At 39.7% G+C, this 17,788-nt stretch overlaps 1 protein-coding gene across 2 annotated transcripts in view; it reads left to right on the forward strand.

Moving 5' to 3' along the window:
* Positions 1-385: 385 nt before the first annotated feature.
* The window catches only part of ESR2 (estrogen receptor 2), a 34,004-nt gene continuing 16,601 nt past the window's right edge, over positions 386-17,788 (forward strand). The window contains exons 1-4 of one of the 2 annotated variants that reach the window (XM_056493500.1): positions 386-624; positions 3,914-4,386; positions 8,111-8,286; positions 11,092-11,208. In XM_056493500.1, coding sequence (XP_056349475.1) covers positions 622-624; positions 3,914-4,386; positions 8,111-8,286; positions 11,092-11,208 — 769 coding nt within the window. In that variant the 5' untranslated portion in view covers positions 386-621. Of the gene's footprint in view, positions 625-3,368; positions 3,491-3,913; positions 4,387-8,110; positions 8,287-11,091; positions 11,209-17,788 lie in introns of those variants that run through there. The other variant, XM_056493501.1, reaches the window with a different exon arrangement.

Below are 17,788 nucleotides of genomic sequence, written 5' to 3' on the forward strand. Positions count from 1 at the left end.
ATTGCAAAAAATCTTTACTGAAAATATATATAAAATGCTAAGTATGTTGCAGTGTGTGCTGATGGAAAGGTGCCTGAGAACATCCATCACTCCCTTGCTTTTTGAAGTGTTGTACTTTTCTAGGAAAAGCTATTTATTATGTTCCCAAGCAGGCATCCTGCCATCTCTATTTTTTCCCCTTTCCAAAACTAAAAAAACTCCAAACAACCAAACAAACATAAAACTGAACAAATTAAATTAGTTTTTTTCCAACAAGGCTTTTAAACAGGTACTTGGTATAGGTACTGTGCAATAAGTGGCTTTTGAGTTTGTTGAAATACGTCAGATGGCTTAATTATTTACCCATGTTTCTGTTTGAATGTGACATCTAAACCATCCTGTGCCTCATCTGGTGTGTCTTCCATGGTGACTCTCAAGAGTCAGTTGTTGTAGAGTTATTCAAAGACAAGAAACCAAATTTTTTTTTTTAATTATTTTTTTTGTTTTTTGGTGGAGAAATTAGTAACATTCAGTTTTTTCCCTGCACCCTCATGGATAGTGGTGTCATCCTCTGGGTACTGGAGCTAATGAAGCTGCTTTATGTCAGAAGTGAATCCTGCCTGTAGTGTCTTAGATCTGTGAATGGTAAGTGTTACTGGAGGAACTGGCCAGAATGGCTGTTGTTTACTTAATAATGGCATTTCAGTTGAATATCTCACTAAGCTAAACTGACTTCAGTGGATTGAAACATTTGCAGGCTCCCAGGAGACTGGAGTATAAAAATAATAGACGCCTGTTTTATCTGTGCCTGGCACAGATCTAGTGCAGGGCTGATAGCCTGCACCTAAATAATGTATTTTATCATTGAGTCTTGCTTCTAAAATATTTTTTCTGAGGAGGAGGGAGTGTTGGGACAGGAGGTCACTTTAGGAACCAGTTAATTTCTGTTTAATCAGTAGTGTTTAAGATATGTGGACATTATACTAGGATGGACCAAATTCATTAGCCTATTGCACTGCTTATTGTAATCCTTGCATTAAGTGTGGTTGTGCTTCCTTCTGAGGTGTTTGTGGAGTTTGTTTTCTTGAGTCTCAGACCTCTGATTCTTCAGTACTTCTTTAAGACACACAACTTCACAGTCCAGCAGCCAATTTTTAGGACCTTTTGAAAAATAATACATAATTTCAGCAGTTTCACTTTGTTTGTGCAGCTCTGGGCTTTCCATTTTAAATTCTCTGGGTGTAAAGAAATGTGATCAATGTGATCTCATGTAGATCCATAGTCTTGTGTGGCTAGACTATTTCTGCTACCCAAGTTAATAATCTCAAGTCAATACTGTTATTTTTTCACTACATTACAGGCTGCTTTAGACCATGAGTACAGTTTTCTTTAACCTGCAGGACCCCAGAGCCTCCTTCTCTTGTAAATAAGTTATAAGCAGTGTGTTTTGTAGGCTGTACTGACTTCTTATGCTTGTGTGAACTCCTACCCCTAAAACAAGCTTCACTCTTGCCTCTGGTAACTTCTGTGTATGTTTCTAAATATTGTGTGTTGCCCTTTGGAGACAATATCTCCTCCTGCTGAGCAGGCAGTTACCCTGCACACACATGAATGGATTTCCTCTGCAGAAAAACTCAAATCTCGGCTAATTTCTGTTCATAGAATTTCGTAGTAGCAGCTCTGTGTTCCCTCTGCTTCCACAGGGTGCAGGCATTTATTTGCTAAGTGCTGAGGGAAGCTACACAACCAGTTGCCTGCTGCAAAAGCTGTGACAGCAGAATGTCTCTACTGGCTGTGACAGGGATGTTGCTGTGATGCTGCTCAGGTCCTTCTCTCCAAAGGGTTTGGGGTTCCTGTGCTGGGTGCCCTTCCAAAGGAGGCAGAGGCACAAAGTAAGGACTGGGAGCTTTTGCTGGACATTCCAGATCCTCTGGCAGAGTGCCCGTGCTCATCCTGAGTACCTGCAGCCTCTGAGGCAGCAAGGGGAATACAGCTTTGCTGATACTGAATCTTTAAACTCATGTTGAACCCAGTGTGCTCAGAGGACCCACTTGTAGTATCCCTTGAAAGTACTCCCGATTTTTTTTGTTCTATCATTTGCTTCTAAAAAAATTACCCACTCCACAATCTGGCAGTGAAAGCACCTTTGGCTTTTTCAGTGAAGTTTTCACAATGCCTGGTTTTTCCTGGAGGAGGCTGTGAAGCGTGTGCTGGGGGCAGATGAATCTTGTAGGTTGTGTGAGGAGTGAGGTCAGAATCCTCTGCTTTGACTGCTCTGGAGCTCCAGTCCAAGAAGTGCTGGACACAAACAGCTGCTGAGATATCTCATTTTCCTGTTTCCCACAAAGGAAAAAACAGCAGCTGGGTCTAAAGAGCCTGAGCTGATTTAAATGGGTTTCTGGTTATTTCTACACATATCTTCAGTTTCATTGCCAGAGTGAGGAGGCAGGAAGGAAGGGCTCTCAACTGTCCATTTTAGTTAAAAAGACTTTTTCTTACATTTTCTGTTAATGCTTCTACTCTCAGTCCTCACCCTAGAGGAGAAAAAGGTATCAATGCCCAAGGTGGCATAGTAGATATGCCATTGGGCTGAGAACTTTGGGGAGGTTGCTGGTACTTCAACAAACCCAGGCTTGAATCTTCCTCATCTTGCTTTATGGTCATGTGAGGCAAAAAAAAGGTAAGAACATTGGGCATCTATACCTTGGCCACTTGTGGCATAGCAAAGCTGTGGGTAAATGTTTCATTATCCTGTGGTTTCTCGTGTTGGGAACTTATTACCATATGTAAAAGTACATTGCAATAACAGTGCAGGGGGCTGAAACTTGCTTTTTGGATGCAGAATTGTTTTGAATTGCAAACTAGGTCTGTCTTCAGAGCCAGAATGAATTGCAGATGAAACTCTTAGTGAAGAATAAAGAAAAATAATGCTTTAAAATGCTACAGTACAATAATGCTTCTAGGACAGCATCTGTCTCAGGAGGATAATTTTGGTGGGTTTTTTTTTTTTCCTTTTCAAAATTCTTTTCTCTCTTAAATAATTTGTGTACGCCTAAATCTAGCAAAGAGTGTTCACCATGGGAAATTTAAGGTCTTTGTTTTGACAGCTGAGTCAGATGGAAGAAAGGACAGGGTGTTGTTGGGATGGGGATGGAGAGTTGCAGGGAATAATAAAATTTCTGTACCTTATGAAACCACTCGAGTTTTATTGTCAGCTTTGGAAATGTCTGTGTTTTATGACTTCTGCTTTTCTAATGGCTCTGTTCAGAGGTGCCATATCCAGGGACCTCTCAGTGATGAAGTTGCAGTGCTTGCTGACATCCACTACCTGTCTTCCTCCCCTCTGTAGAGGGATGTGCAGTGGAGTTCTGGATTTGGAAGGTATAGAGGATATGCATGGGTGTGTGTTTGTCTGTTCTCAAAATCCCTGCTGTTACATGTTTGTGGTGGAAAAGGGAAGCACCCTGAAGTACCAGGCTGAAGACTGTAGTGCAGTTAATAGCAGGAGGTGGTGAGTTGTTATAAGAAAATTGATTTCTCCTCCACAGCTCTGGGCCTTGGGGTAATTTTATCTCTAATAAAGAGGAGATTTACCCTGGTTGTAACTCCTGTTTAGATCCAAGTTGAAACCTTCATCTTTGTTTCAGGCAGGACTCAAATAATTTTCTTCTTAAAATTATTATAATTTTTTAAGAGAGTCTGAACTCAAAGTGTGTTTTAGCCTTTATTTTTAAGAATATTCTAGAAGGTTTTCTTTTTCTTAAAGGTAGTAAATGTATACATTTACTATTTAAGTGTATTTGGTATGTAATCTGTTTTAACAAGACATTTTTATGTTTTCTGGCTTACTGGTTCCTTTTTTCTTTTATAGAAAAGATGTAATGCAGAGCTTTCTTACTTTTGAATTTATTTTTTTTATTCTTTATTGTCTTAGGATGAATATTTAAACAGCACTCTTCAATCTTGCTTCAAAATGTCCCTGTGCACATCTTCTCACAAGGACTTTTCTCAGTTGCTGCCACTTCAGGATATTGGATGCAATAAAACAGAAATTAAAAATTCACCTGCTGGTGTCATCTCTCCAGCTCCTTACAGCTGCAATCAGTCCACGCTGACAGCAGAGCACAGTCCAGTCTACATCCCCCCATCTTACATGGAAAACAGGCACGAATACTCCGCAATGGCATTCTGCAGCCCTGCCATGGTGAATTACAACATTGCCAGCAATTTCGGGGACCCAGAGGCCGTGGCTGCGAGGCAAACCTCCAGCCCCAGTGCTCTGTGGTCTGCTCCTGGCCACCTGTCCCCTCTGACCCTGCACTGCCAGTCCTCCCTGCTGTATGCAGAGCAGCCCAAGAGCCTGTGGTGCGAGGCGCGACCGATGGAGCCGGTGCTGCCCGGGAGCAGGTCAGTGCTGCTGCTGCCTTACTTTGGCTGGGTACTGCTTACAGCTCCCTCAGCTCAACTTTCTACATTTGAATTCTATGTGTTGGTCCCTCTGAAAAACAAAAAAACTCTGCTAGACACCAAATCAGTCTGGGGGTATGTGTGTGTTGTTCGTTTATTTATTTATCTGTTTGTTTGTTTTTAATGTAACTTCTGAAATTGTGGTGGGTTTTTTTTCAATACCTCCTTAGAATACTATACACCAACACAGAGCATTACAAATGCCTCCAGCCTGTGAACAATTTACATTGTATAAACAAAAGTTCAAGACTGCTACATATTATTTTGTGTAATGAAATTAATTATGCTCTGGCAGATGAAATCTTTTGAGTGAAAGAGGTAAAGGTTCATTGTTTTTGCCCTTTCATACAATGTTGTTTGAATTCATTTTTACCCAGATTATTTTTTTTTACTGCTTCTAATTGATGTGAAAGCTTTTTGTTAACTTGAAATTCAAGGGAAATGTTTTCTTAGCTTTTTGGTTTTAGTATAAGCATCACACAGCAGCATGCATCACGTTAAAAGGGGGCTGCTGTTGCTGCTGAAAATGCCTGACTTAGTTTCTTGCTGCTGTTCCCAACTGACTTCATGTTGTGAGGAGCAGAGTCACAGGATAAGTTTTCAGCTGACATGAAACTGTTTGCAAAAACAAGTTCTTGTTCTGTACATTTACTCGTATTGCAAACCCTAATCAGTGTCTGGATCATCAGCTGATGAAATTACTCCATTCTTTGGCACAAATTGTTGGATGGATAAAAGCTCAGGGTGTGCAGGTGCTGTTCCTGCTTTGGCAGCTGTATATTTATTCATAGGCCTCCGCATTTAACTTCAGCAGTCATTTGAAGTATGAAAAATGGTTTGTCCTGGCAACAGTTTTAGTTCAATGGTTAATAAAGGATTTGTGCTATTTTTCTTCTGCAGTGGGTGGGCTTTATACACTTCTGGAGTGCAAATAAGCTTCCACTGTAGGTGTGTGGATTGGGAAAGACTCTTTGGGTAGCACTTACATGGAGAAGAATTCCCCAAGCAGCTTTGATGTGTACAGGGGTAACACCCAAACTTTTTCCACTTGTTTAAGGCTCCAAAACTTCAACAGCCCTGGGAAGGTGTGTGTTTGAAGCTGTCCATATGTTGGGACAGCAGCTGGAATAACCCAGGAGCAAGAGTACCCTGTCTGATGCTCTGTAGTGCCCTCTCTACAGCAGACAGAAGGGAAGCTGAATCTGTCCCACTGGAGTTTAAATAAATAAGTTGTCAGCTATTTGTATAGATATATAAGGACTATGCTCATGTAGCTGATGATGACATAACTTAAACAGAAATCAAGAAAATCTGGAGTATAACCTCTTTTTCACAGAATGGTTTGAATTTAAAGGTGTCTTATAGACCATCTAGTTCCAACCCCTCTGCCATGGATAGAGATACCTTCCCCTGGACCAGGTTGCTCAGAGTAGAAGGATGACCAGGAGAAAATCACTGACTTATTACTTTAAGAAAAATCTTAATTCTTTTTTATAAAGGTAGTATCTCTATATAGAAACCACAGTCATAAGATAGAGTGCCAGGAGGTGTAAAGTGATAAATCTTTCACCAAGTGGTTCCTCAGTAGCCACCAGGGTACATCCCCTATTTTCCTGCATCCTTTGGTGCAGGATCATTGTGGGCACACATGTGTGGCATGTCTGCAGAGTGGCTGTCATTAAACTTGTAAGCAAGGAAAGAAAAAAGTGCTTTTTAGAAACATTTGTCATGGCTGGGAGGTAAAAACTGATAATCCTCCCCGAGATGTTATGGGGTGTGCTTTTCCTTTATTTTCATCCATAACCACAGTGTTTTATCAAGGGCAATAAACATTGCTCTCCACAGCATATCAATCAGTCACAGAGAGGCTCTCCAGCTGATTTTGAGCCTCTTCTGACCCTCACAATTGGATAATGATTCCCAAGTAAAGCTTAAAAACATACTTTTACTATTGTGAAATTACACCAAATTACTTTTGCTTCCAAGTATAGGGGAATAGGAAGGAATAGGAATGCATTTTCCTCCTTGCATTAGCAGCATTTTAGGCATATGTGAAACAGCCTCTTTACTCTTGGTGAGAGTTCTCCCTCACTGGTCTTCCCAGCATGGCAGAGAGGGAAATAACCCAGTGATTCACCAACCCATTAACAAGGTGTGTGTGTAATCAAAGATTGAGCTTGTTAAATACTTAAACACTCCTCTGCCCTGCTATATATGAATGAATTAGCATTTTAAAAAAGTCTCTCAGTAACTTAATTGTACAACAAGTATCTTAATTTTTCTGTTTTGAAATTTACTCCAAGAAGCACCTTTTCCTCCTTTCCAAATTTTTTACCAGGAAACTGGAGCACGTTCTCCTCCAAAACTTATGAACTTGATGATTTTCAGTGGCATGTGGGTGTGTTTGTCCTTACCTCCTGTCATGAAACCAACACAAAATCTACTTTTAATAAGTCAGTTAAAGCCTCTTTGACAGCACTTTTAAGTATGTTTCCACATTCTGTTTAAACTTGCCCTTGTTCTGTAGTAGTCATAAACCATGCTACCTGCTGTCTTATCCCAGCTGATTTTTCTTCTCTCTAATCCTTCTGGAAGGTGGGATGAGGAGAATTCTAGAGTTCCTAAGTTCTGCCTCTGTGCTTAAGTTTATAGCTATAAGTTGGCTGTACACCATTCCTTTTCTCAAACTCTGAGCTGCTCACAGTTTGCATATGACACTGTTTTCTCTCTGTCTAGAAATTGTATTGAACCTGCAAGCACAAAGGGCAAAGCCCACCAAGAAAATGAGGACCAGATAAAAAGGATACAGTGGATGTACTTCCTATACCTAAACCCATCATTACTGATAATTTAAGTTCCTCTCTTCTTGTGCTTGTTTACAGGATCTTGGTGTCAGGAATTGGCTGCTTTTTCATGGTTTTTCCTGTTTAAAAAATGAAGAATAGCTCCTGTATGTTGGAGTTATTTGCAACACTTCAGGAATGCCTATATCTTACTAATTTATATAAAGCAACAATTTTTCTAACATATGGAAGTATTTTATTAATTGTGCAGCTTCTTTTTGTTTAGCATTAGGGTGATCAACATGGGCTGTCACCTTGAACAGAAAACTTTGTCTGACATCACAAGCTGATCTTGTAGGCTGGGATTGACACCTCAGTTATTTGTCTCCAGAATGTCATTGAATGAGAAAAGCCTCATGTAAAGGATGAAATAACTGAGAATGGATGTGTGTGGTAGTTTTGCCTTACTAACAGGACAAACAACTGCACTCTGTGTATTGTAGCATTTATAATGTCAGTCTGAGTTCTCTGAGTTCTCCTTTTCCATGTGAAGCTTCCAAGAGGCAAAATCCACTTGGTTCTCAAATTTCCAGTAGTTCTTCAAGACCCATCAGCATTCCATATGATTTTCCCAGGATTCATGTGATTGAAACAGCAACAGGACAGTTTTATGCCTAAATTTTTCTATCATTGCTGAGATCAGACTACATGTTTTAAATTATCGTGTCAGAAAATGCCTAGCAGTGTTTCACACTATCCTGTGTTCAGCAACACAAAGACTCTACAGAGAGAGAATAGAAGACAGTGGAAAATTATGAATCCCTTTGCAGTGCAGTTTAAATTTTTCCTCTTTTATAACAGATGTTTTTCTTTTCTATCAGAGAAACATTAAAAAGAAAAACCAATGGCAATGACTGTACAAGCCCAATTGCAAATAATCCTGGCTCAAAAAAGGATGCTCACTTCTGTGCAGTCTGCAGTGACTATGCTTCAGGATACCACTATGGGGTCTGGTCCTGTGAAGGCTGCAAAGCATTTTTTAAAAGAAGCATTCAAGGTAGGACAAACAGGCTTTGATTATTTTGCTTAAATAAACTGTTTCATGTGACCAGGGGCTGCAGCAGTTGACCTATTAATGAGCTGGTCTGAAATCCTGGTGTCTGGTGCTCCATGCTGAAAATAGAGCAACACATGATTTGAGATTTTATCTCTTGGCTCTGATGTTATCAAGATCTGGAAACACTACAGAGTGAGCAATTGATTTCTTTAGAGAAGAGGTGGAATGCACAGCACAGGGAGGCCCTGCAGCCCAGGCCTGGGTGGGATGGCACTGCAGACCTCTGAATCTGGTGGGAGTTAGGGCCCAGCTTAATTGTAGTAATTAAGAATTAGTTGTCACAGACTCGGTAAGAGTAGGCAATTATCTGGAGACTTTGCTTGCTTGGAGCTCTTCTTGACAAGAGTCTATTGCCTGGAGCTGTTGAGTCATAGTGTATAATGTCTACACACTCTGGAGGATGGAAGAATATGTGTAATATATATCAGGTACTGAGCTGATTGTCGTTAATGCTCAGCCTTCCACCCCTCAGAGCCTGCACTGCAATATCTCTTACTCTGCCAGATCTCTCTAAGGCTTCCACTTCCATGTTTAAATTCTTAAATACTTGGTATTTAGGTTTGCTGCATGGCTGCAGTGTGGAGTAAATGTGGGGCTCCACATTTGCTGTCACAGCCAGTGGAAGTCACTTAAAGCCTGTACTGCAGTTTTGGGGCACTTCATTTCTTTAACCTTGGCCTAATTATCCTGATCTTTGGCCTCCTCTGGGATCTTTTGGTGGAAAATCATTTCTATTGACTTTGGCTGCTACACGTGGATACCAATGCAGAAAATCCTGTTGCTCTTTGATCTTCAATGCTCCTCTTCTGCCTGCACAGCCTTTAGCATCTTCAGATATTTTCTTTTTGTTCAATATGGCAGAGATGGTGCCACTAGGAGAATCAAATTTAATTCAGAACTTGTTTTGCCTTTTCAATTCATTGTGCAAATTCTGAATAGCAATTTCTACAAGCTGGTGCAAGTACTTTTGATTTCTAAAATAATTGAAGAGACCTTTGTGTCCAGCTTGTCATAAATGTACACTGAATTTGATCTCAAGGTGTTTTCTGTCAAGTAAATGCTTTGCCTGCTCTGTGTTGCTCACGTGCACTTGGACCACCAGCAAGTTACCCACTGTGGTCTTTTGTACACCTCAGTGTACCCTGTCAGGTAATGGTGTTTGTAATTCAAATGAAAGAATAAAAACAGACAAATAAAAGAAAGCCAGTTCTTGGCATAAAACACTATCAAGCACTTAGTTGCAACAGTTGTTATGCAGGATATTGTGTATTAAAATAAAAGACTTCTGGGCCTGCCATAGACCAAAATGTCAGGCTCGTTAATTAAATTAAAATTAGAAGTATGACTGAGCAACTGCGTGTGGTCTCCTTGGCTGGTCTGAGTTTGTAGTGCTGTCTGTTTGTCCCACATCGCTGAACATCTGCCTGCAAGTTAAATTATCCCAAGGCCAAGAGAGTTTTAAATCACTTTATACTCCTGTGTGCAACAGAGAGCTTCCTCCTGCTCTCCCTCCATGCTGTGTGAAGAGTGATAAACAGTAATTTGTTTTTCAGTCTTATCCTCCAGTAGGAAATGGGACAAACTGTAATGTGATCTCTTCTTTTAAAAATTGTCAGTTCAAAAATTCAAGGTTAAAATAATTCTAATTTTGCATGGCAATAGTCACCATGGTTCAGTTAAATAATTACTCTTGGGGACATGAACTCTTGGATTTGGACCAAGTGAAAAAAAAAATCACTCTAGTAGCTGTATTTTTTGCCTGATCTTATTCTTGGTTGGGGAAAAGAAACCCCAAACCAACTTAAAAAGCACCCTGGGAGAAAAGATATTAAGAAAAGTAAATGAATGAGTATTTTTTGCATCCTTTGGTAATTGCTGCAAGAGACAGTTCCACTATTTGGCAGGAGATGATTCGACTGTATTTAGACCAGGAGTGTACCTAAGTCCAATTTACAGTAATAAACCTTTGGACCAGATTATTGATTAATAAAATACAGTAACATAAAAGGGTTTGGGTGGGAATGAGATGATATGGGAAAGAATAAGAAGAGAGTAAAAGAGGCTGCAGTGAAAACTGTTGAAAATAAGATAAACAGTTGTCCAGAATATCTAAAACTTACACCCTCTACTTGTGCTTTTCTTTGTAGTTACAGGGTGCATTATTTCCATTATTTCATACTAGTCTGCTTTCTATCTTGGCCTTTTTTTTTTTTTTTTTTTTTTTTTTTTTTTCTGTTAACTTTGGTCCAGGGTCAATCTTCCAAAGGCTTCTTCATTCCTGGAACTCACCACATCAGAGTTCAGTAAATAGAGCTGTAGTTTACTTAAATCTTTGCAGATTTTTCTGCAAAATCTTTCCTCTTTTCAATTCTGCTAAGGGGGAAAAAATTAAAATCTGGTATCTGCCAGCTATACACTCCCAATATACAGTAAGAAACTGGAGTTTGGGAGCAAATTTCCAGAAGAGTGTATGTTCTGTTTTCAAAAAATTAGTTTTTTTTAGAAGGTGCTTGGTTTTTTGACAGTCACCACTATAAAGCTGAGCAATGTTGTCTGGATAATTTTAAGGCCACAGGCTGATGTTTAAAGTATAGGATAAATATGCATTTTTGCATCAGTTAAATTAATGGAACTTAGATATATGCACATGAAAAAGTTAAGCTGTTCAAAGTCAAGAACACTCCTGATTTGAGAGATGACTAAGATGGTTGGAAATATTAAATTTTCCCTTCTTGCCCCCTGCAGGACACAATGATTACATCTGCCCAGCCACCAATCAATGCACAATCGATAAAAACCGGCGCAAGAGCTGCCAGGCGTGCCGGCTGCGGAAATGCTACGAAGTGGGGATGATGAAGTGTGGTGAGCTTGGCTTGTCAGATTATGAAATGTCTGCATTCTTACCTTGGGTTTTGCTGGTTTTGGCTTTCTCTTCCCTTCAGCCAATTCTGTGTCTTTTTTGCCTTGGGATCCTAAGAAGGCACAACAACTAAAACAAGGTTTGAGCAGGTTTTGTAGGAAGGGATTAACTGATTCTTAAAGCTGAAGAAGATTTGTCATTTTCAGAAGAAAACCCATGGGAAGGGGCAAGGTGCAGGTTAAGCCTGTGAAAACCATATAAACTCTGCAGAGCTTTGGGGAGGCAAGTGACTTCTGTGCCATGCAGAATGGGAAATCAAGAGCTGCTGCTTCCAGAAGCTTCCAGAGCCAGTCTCTGCTCATGTGAGTAAAGGAGGCTGTGCTGTGCTCTGCTGGTTGGATGCACTGCAGGAGCAGCAGTGTCACATCAAAGCAGTCACTAATTACCCCAGTATTCCATTTCTGACAGTGGCAAGAGTGGTGCCTCATGAGGAGTGTAGGAATGAGACCAGCACCTAGGTGGAACTACTGCTGTCAGCTCTCAGCTCCCAAAAATTAGTGGCTGGAGACATTAATAGAATGACAAATTTTCTGTTGTCCCTCTTTTTAATCCTATAAAGGCTTAGCATTTACAACATTCCTCAGCAGCTTGGCCACCCATCCTGGGAGGAACCAGTTCCCTCCTTGCCAGGCTGTTGTGGGGGTTTGGTGGGGCAGCGAGGGGAAGGCAGTGGGAGGGCAGCTCCTTTTTTTGGACAAGCTGTCTTCAGATGATGCCCCACAGCTCTTCCACCAAAAGAACAGTTTGTCACACTGCTTGTCACTGCACCACTCAGAATTATCCAACCTTTTCTTTTATCCCTATCTCGTACTTACAGCAATGTGACTTCAGTGCAGTTGATCATTTATAGATGAAATTTTAAAGGTTACTTTTAAGAAAAAGAAAATTTAAGAAATGTTTCAATCTAATGTATGTTTACAGTCAAGGTTTGCTGTTTCTAATAGATTCCCCAATGTATAGAAATGGGCTGGGAAAAGAACACTGGAGTGGACAGGAGAAGGTCCCTCTGCTTGGCTCTCCATGATTTGAAGGCATGCATCTTGTTTCATCCAATTTAATGTAGATACCTATTTCTGTTTCAAAATTAGACACTGATTTCTTCCTCCCACAGCTTTGATCTGAAGACTGTTTGCAAAATATGACTTCTTTCATTAGGAATGTTCTTTAGAATTTCAGCCTGCATTTATTGCTGAACAATTAATGTCCATTTTTCCTTGCAACAACATTGTCTTTTAGCTTAGAGGCTCCTCTTCTCTTTGTTGTTAATGGCCTGGTTTTGTTTAAGGACTGCATCATATCCCCTCACAACTTTTGTTTTAGTTGGCTAAATAGACCAAGGAAACTTCTCTTGCAAAACAAGCAGGAAAGTAGATGAATCTGGAAATCATTAGGGTAGCTTGTCCCTGCACCAGAATGCCCAGAATCAGGGACAGCATTCTGGTGACTCTCCTGGCTGCAGTAGCACTGATACTCTTCTGTTACTGCAGGAGCTTTCCTCTGCTCACAGCCCAGGGTTCTCTCCTGAAGTACATTTAGTTTCTTCTGCTCAAGTCAGATGCTTCTTTCTATGTGGAGCTCCTGTCTTTTCCTGCAGTGATGATGCATCTCAGCTTTATTGGTGTTTGGTCTTACCTCCAGGAAGGGAAGCCTTACACCTGCAAATAAAACTCTTTTCAACATCTCACTTTCTGAACGGTACCACCATTTCTATGACTCAGAATTTTGCTCAAAGTTTTTCCAAGGGAGGTTTCTATAAAGCCCCAGTTCTGGAGTTGGAAAGGTTTGGTAAATATTGATTCCAGAATGATATTATAAGGTAAAACTCCAAAATGCTTGCCATAAATTAATCCTTTTATTCTACCTGTCCAGAAAGTCCTGGTGTATTATTAGACCTCATAGGTACTGTGGTATTACAAGTAATAAATTATAGTATGCACTTATGTCCTAGCCTGTCTTCCCTTGAATCTTGTAACATATTCATAAACATATTTTTTCTACAATAATGATTGTCTGCAGGATATTGATGACTATGCTAGGGAAAAAAAAATTGAAACTGTAACTGAAAAAAACCTGTATTTTAAAATAAGTCGTCCTTTAAAATAGTAGCACTAGCTTGAAACTCTCAAGAATTTGAAAGTCTGAACAATTTATTTGCAGAAAAAAGAACATAAAAATTACTCAGAACTGAGTCACCTGATGATTTAAGTGGCACTTGTGAGTAATGCTGATGTATGGACACATGGTGACAGACATTTAAACCAGAGAGATTTTAAGACAGTATTTCTTGCATGAAATGTAAATGTCATTTCCTGCAGACCAGAGCGATTATCTCTCAGACATTTTCTCTCAAGAACTGTGATTTTAAAAACTTTTTATTGTTGAAAGCCATAAAAGAGAACACTTTGTTTTTAATGAAGGTTTCTCTGCATCTCTGCTCCTTTCTGAGGTCACTTAGAGAAAGGATTGGTTCACATCTGCCAAAGCCCTGGAAGGGACAGAATGGTTTGTGAGTCCATTTTTGCTCAGTGGAGACTTGTGTCGAGCAGAAGTGATAAAAAAAGTCCAATTGCCACTTTGTAGTTCATGAGAGCTCTTCATAAAATCTCAGCACCATTCCCATATCTTTAAATCCTCGCTTTGCATATTATCAATAGACAACTCAAGGAAAAAAAACACCTGTAGGTTCTTGTGTGTTTAAAACTTACATTTCTGTGCCTAAATGTGATTAAGCAGTACAGGCCATCTTCCATACAGTAGGAGATGGCAGAGAAGTGTTGCTCTGCAGCTTCTTGGTCTGAAATTCTCTTGGATGTCATCTCCTTCAGAAATGTTAAGAAGTCAGCCCAACAAGTATTTTGGTGGAGGCCAGCTTGGGAGTGCCTTGTATTAAGGAGATATTGGATTTCCTTATGAAATGTACCATCATTGCCAAAAGCACAAGGGTCATAGACATTGCATCTGCCAATTCCTCTGCAGGAAATCCATGTTCCCTGCTGTTCCAAACAAGGAAGCTACTGCTAAAGTTTGGCAGTAGGATTCCTTACAGTGGTAGAAAAATAATTACCAAAAATTATTTTGTCATCAGGAACAAAGAAAACAGAAGGACTGCAGTAAACTCTGGCCAGCAAACTTGAATAAAACAAATCAGGATAAAACCGATCTTCCCTTGGAACATTCTGGTGTTTACCTGTGGTGCTGAAATGGACGTGTACTGTTTGTCAAAGGCAGTGAAGAAGAGGGGAGTTGCTTCCTCGCTTTTCACTCTTGGAGCAGCTATGCCCTGCTTTGCTTTTGGTTTGCTTCCTGAGGCTCAAATAGACCTCCTTTCACAAGGACTTTTCATTTTCCCTGACTCCTATTTCTCTCCTCTGCCCTGCTCATATATCTTTTTCCCCATGTGTCAGTTCTCAACATGTTGAAATTGTTCCAAAGATAAAGCTCCTTTCAGCCCTGAGTGAGGAGGCTGAGAGGCCACTCTCAAAAGTGATGGAGAGATGCTGCTCTTGAATCCTGGCATCATTTGACAAGTTTGCAGGAAGGAAAAACAGATTTCTCTGTGGGCTGGTTCAGGATTTGGCTCTTTCTCCTGTGTGTTGCTGCTGTGTGCAGTTGAAATACTGTGAAGTACTTTTCACACAGAAAAGAAGTGGGGACAAAATGTTTCAAGACATTCTCTGGACATCAGATGTATTAATTGCATTTCAGCTTTTATAGCAGTCACTATAATTTCAGCTCATGTTCTCATGTGCACACAGGCAGATGGCAGCTCCTTTGTCAGTGGCTCTGCTCTTGAGAATTCAATTTGAGAGTCTGCTCTGGAATATGTACTCACCAGAACACTTACATTTGCTTCCAAAGGTGACTGGAGTGATAATGATGTATCAATGTGAACTAGAGCCAGTTTTAAGCTCACACACTTTCAAAAACTGATTATAAAATATTCAGTGGTAGAATCTGCAGTTGCTACAGAATTGGTTAGTTATATGAGCCATTGCCAGAGACCAAATCAGTGTGAAGGGCAAAATGCCATGTAACTGCCCACCATATCAGACAGCATTTGTGATTTTCAGAGAATCTGCAAAGCTTGAAAAATAGTGTGTTTCACTGCCAGTAATACCTGCTGCGGTTTGTCCATGGCTGAGTGAACAACAGGCCCAATTTAATGACCTTTTTTTCAATGTGCCTTATTTCTTATATCTTGGGGTCATTCACTCGTGTTCTGTGGTAATGTAGCTCAAGGTCTTGCCCCTGGTCCAGCATTCTCAGCTGAATACAGCAATTTTCTTGCATAAAATAGCTCTAAATAAGGAGAGTGTGGTATGAAGAATGAGGGATTTGATCATTTTGCACTTCTGCAATTTCCTGAATTACCTTTATAGAAATGAATATTAGGCATGAAGTACAGTTAGGGAGTTTGTGGTGAAGTCAAAGATAGCCCTTAATTTGGGAAGATGTATTTTATTGCTCTGCCTTTACACACATTGATCCACATCTCTTTATCTACTTAAGCAAAACATTAGGCTTAAAACATTATAATTATTTGTAATATATAGTTTTACAAACAGTTATACATCTGTTGCATGCTAATACAGGTATAGGTAAAATTTCTTGGTCCTGCCTAAACTTTGGATTTGAATAGAAATAAAAGAAGCTCCTTTACGTTGTTGAAAGTTGTCTTAATTGGAAAGACTGGTGTTTTCTGCTGTGTCAGTCGACTAGAAAGTTTAAATGTAGCTTTCTTTTACTTTAAATGCAAGCAGAAAAAAAATATAAAGTGTTAATAAATGGTGTCTCTTAAGTATCTTTTATGCATGCTGCTTGGTGATTTAGCCTACTTCTGCTTTGGCAATATATAGTAAATAAAAAATACCACAAATAACTCAGAATGTGTTTTGGTTGGGGTTTTTTTCCCACCTTGTTTATGTCATCAGTTATATTTACTTTAGTAGCAAGTTTTTTATGCAGAAATGTAATATTCCTAGTCTGGCTTTCTGCGCTGGTAATGTGATTATAGAAATTTGGTTTATGTTTTAAATGGAGCATATTTTATATAATAAGAACTGGTTATATAAGAAACTTGATTCAGTTAAATAACCTGAAGTCAATTAAAGGGGTTTGCTAGTTCCCAGTAAGAACCCTCCACAAGTCTTGAGACCTTTAATACTCTCAAAATCATAACCTGACTGAATTATCTTTAGATGGAGCACTGAGTGCAGCTGTGCAGATGGAAATTGTTCAAGATTTTGTCAATTAGAACAGAATGCTGAAGTACTTTTAAAATTGCTTTTAGATTTGTTTTCTTTGATATTCATAAAGCATCTGCGCAATTACCTGCCTTTATATTTTCTGTAAATTTATATAAGCTCAAATTTATATTTATAGGCTACAAAATGTTATTTAAAGATCTTTACAACAGTGAATTGGAAATGATAACTCAAATAACATATGTCACAGACTTGACTTTTATTCCCTCTGCTGTTTTTCTTGTTCTGTTTTTCAAGGTGCCCCTGGGAAATGTGCTTCAGCTTTCTAAATAGTGAAAACAATGTGCTTTCTTTTTTTCTGGTTATGGTCTTTCCCATGCTGTGGAGATCAGAGCCATGCATCTCTATAGGCAGAGCACCCTGGTACCTGGGCATCTCATCTGTCTCCAGCTGTGCTCTCTTTCCAGTTACCTACCTCACTCTCAGCCTTTACTTTTTGTCTTTACTTTCTGTGCATTACATGATTTCAGAGCAGTCTGCAGCCCACTGTGTCATTCTAGTGGTTTTTGGAAGCTCACAAACCACTTCAAGATTTTCCTCTTGACCTTTGTGCATTAGTCAAGAAATGAGGCTTAGCACAGAGTTCACTACATTATCCAGGTGCCTTTGTAGAAAATAGTCTATGCCTTGGTGGCCTTTGACTCTCTTCAGGAAGGATTTGCTCAGACTGATGGTGGAAGAAATTGCTTTGTTACTTCTGTAGTTCTGCAGGGAACCTTTTTGGGTATTTTCATCAAGTCTCATTCCATGAATCTACATAAGATAATGTAGACACTCTGACTGCTGGAATGTTATCTTCCCTTAGTTGCTGTTCATCTGTTATTGCAATTTCTAGCTAGTTGTGATTTGGCTAAACATTTGGTTCTACAAATTATTTATTTCCTTCATTATTTGTGCAAGTATCCTGTGTGCACTCAGTCCATTTCATCATATCCACATTACATCTTTTCTTCAAATGGTGCAGGCCTTAAACTGGACTTGCAGATGAACAATGCTTCCAGTTCCAAATGCCTTGTCCCCCTTGGATAGCTCTGTGCCTGAGGTCTGTTCATTGAACTAGCTTTGCCTATTGCTCTTCTCCAATCTCTTGGGTTTCCAGGGAAAGCATGTTCTCCAATACTGAGAAATTCTTTAACTTTCTCCTGCATCCAACATGATTTACTGAACAGGCAGCAAGTGAGAGAGTGAGAGCCATATGCAAATGAAATGTCCACATCCTAAAAGTCCTGGAAGACTGTGCTGATCCTTCTTCAGTCAG

This window comes from Oenanthe melanoleuca, chromosome 5 (assembly GCF_029582105.1).
Source record: "Oenanthe melanoleuca isolate GR-GAL-2019-014 chromosome 5, OMel1.0, whole genome shotgun sequence".
Lineage (NCBI taxonomy): Eukaryota > Metazoa > Chordata > Aves > Passeriformes > Muscicapidae > Oenanthe > Oenanthe melanoleuca.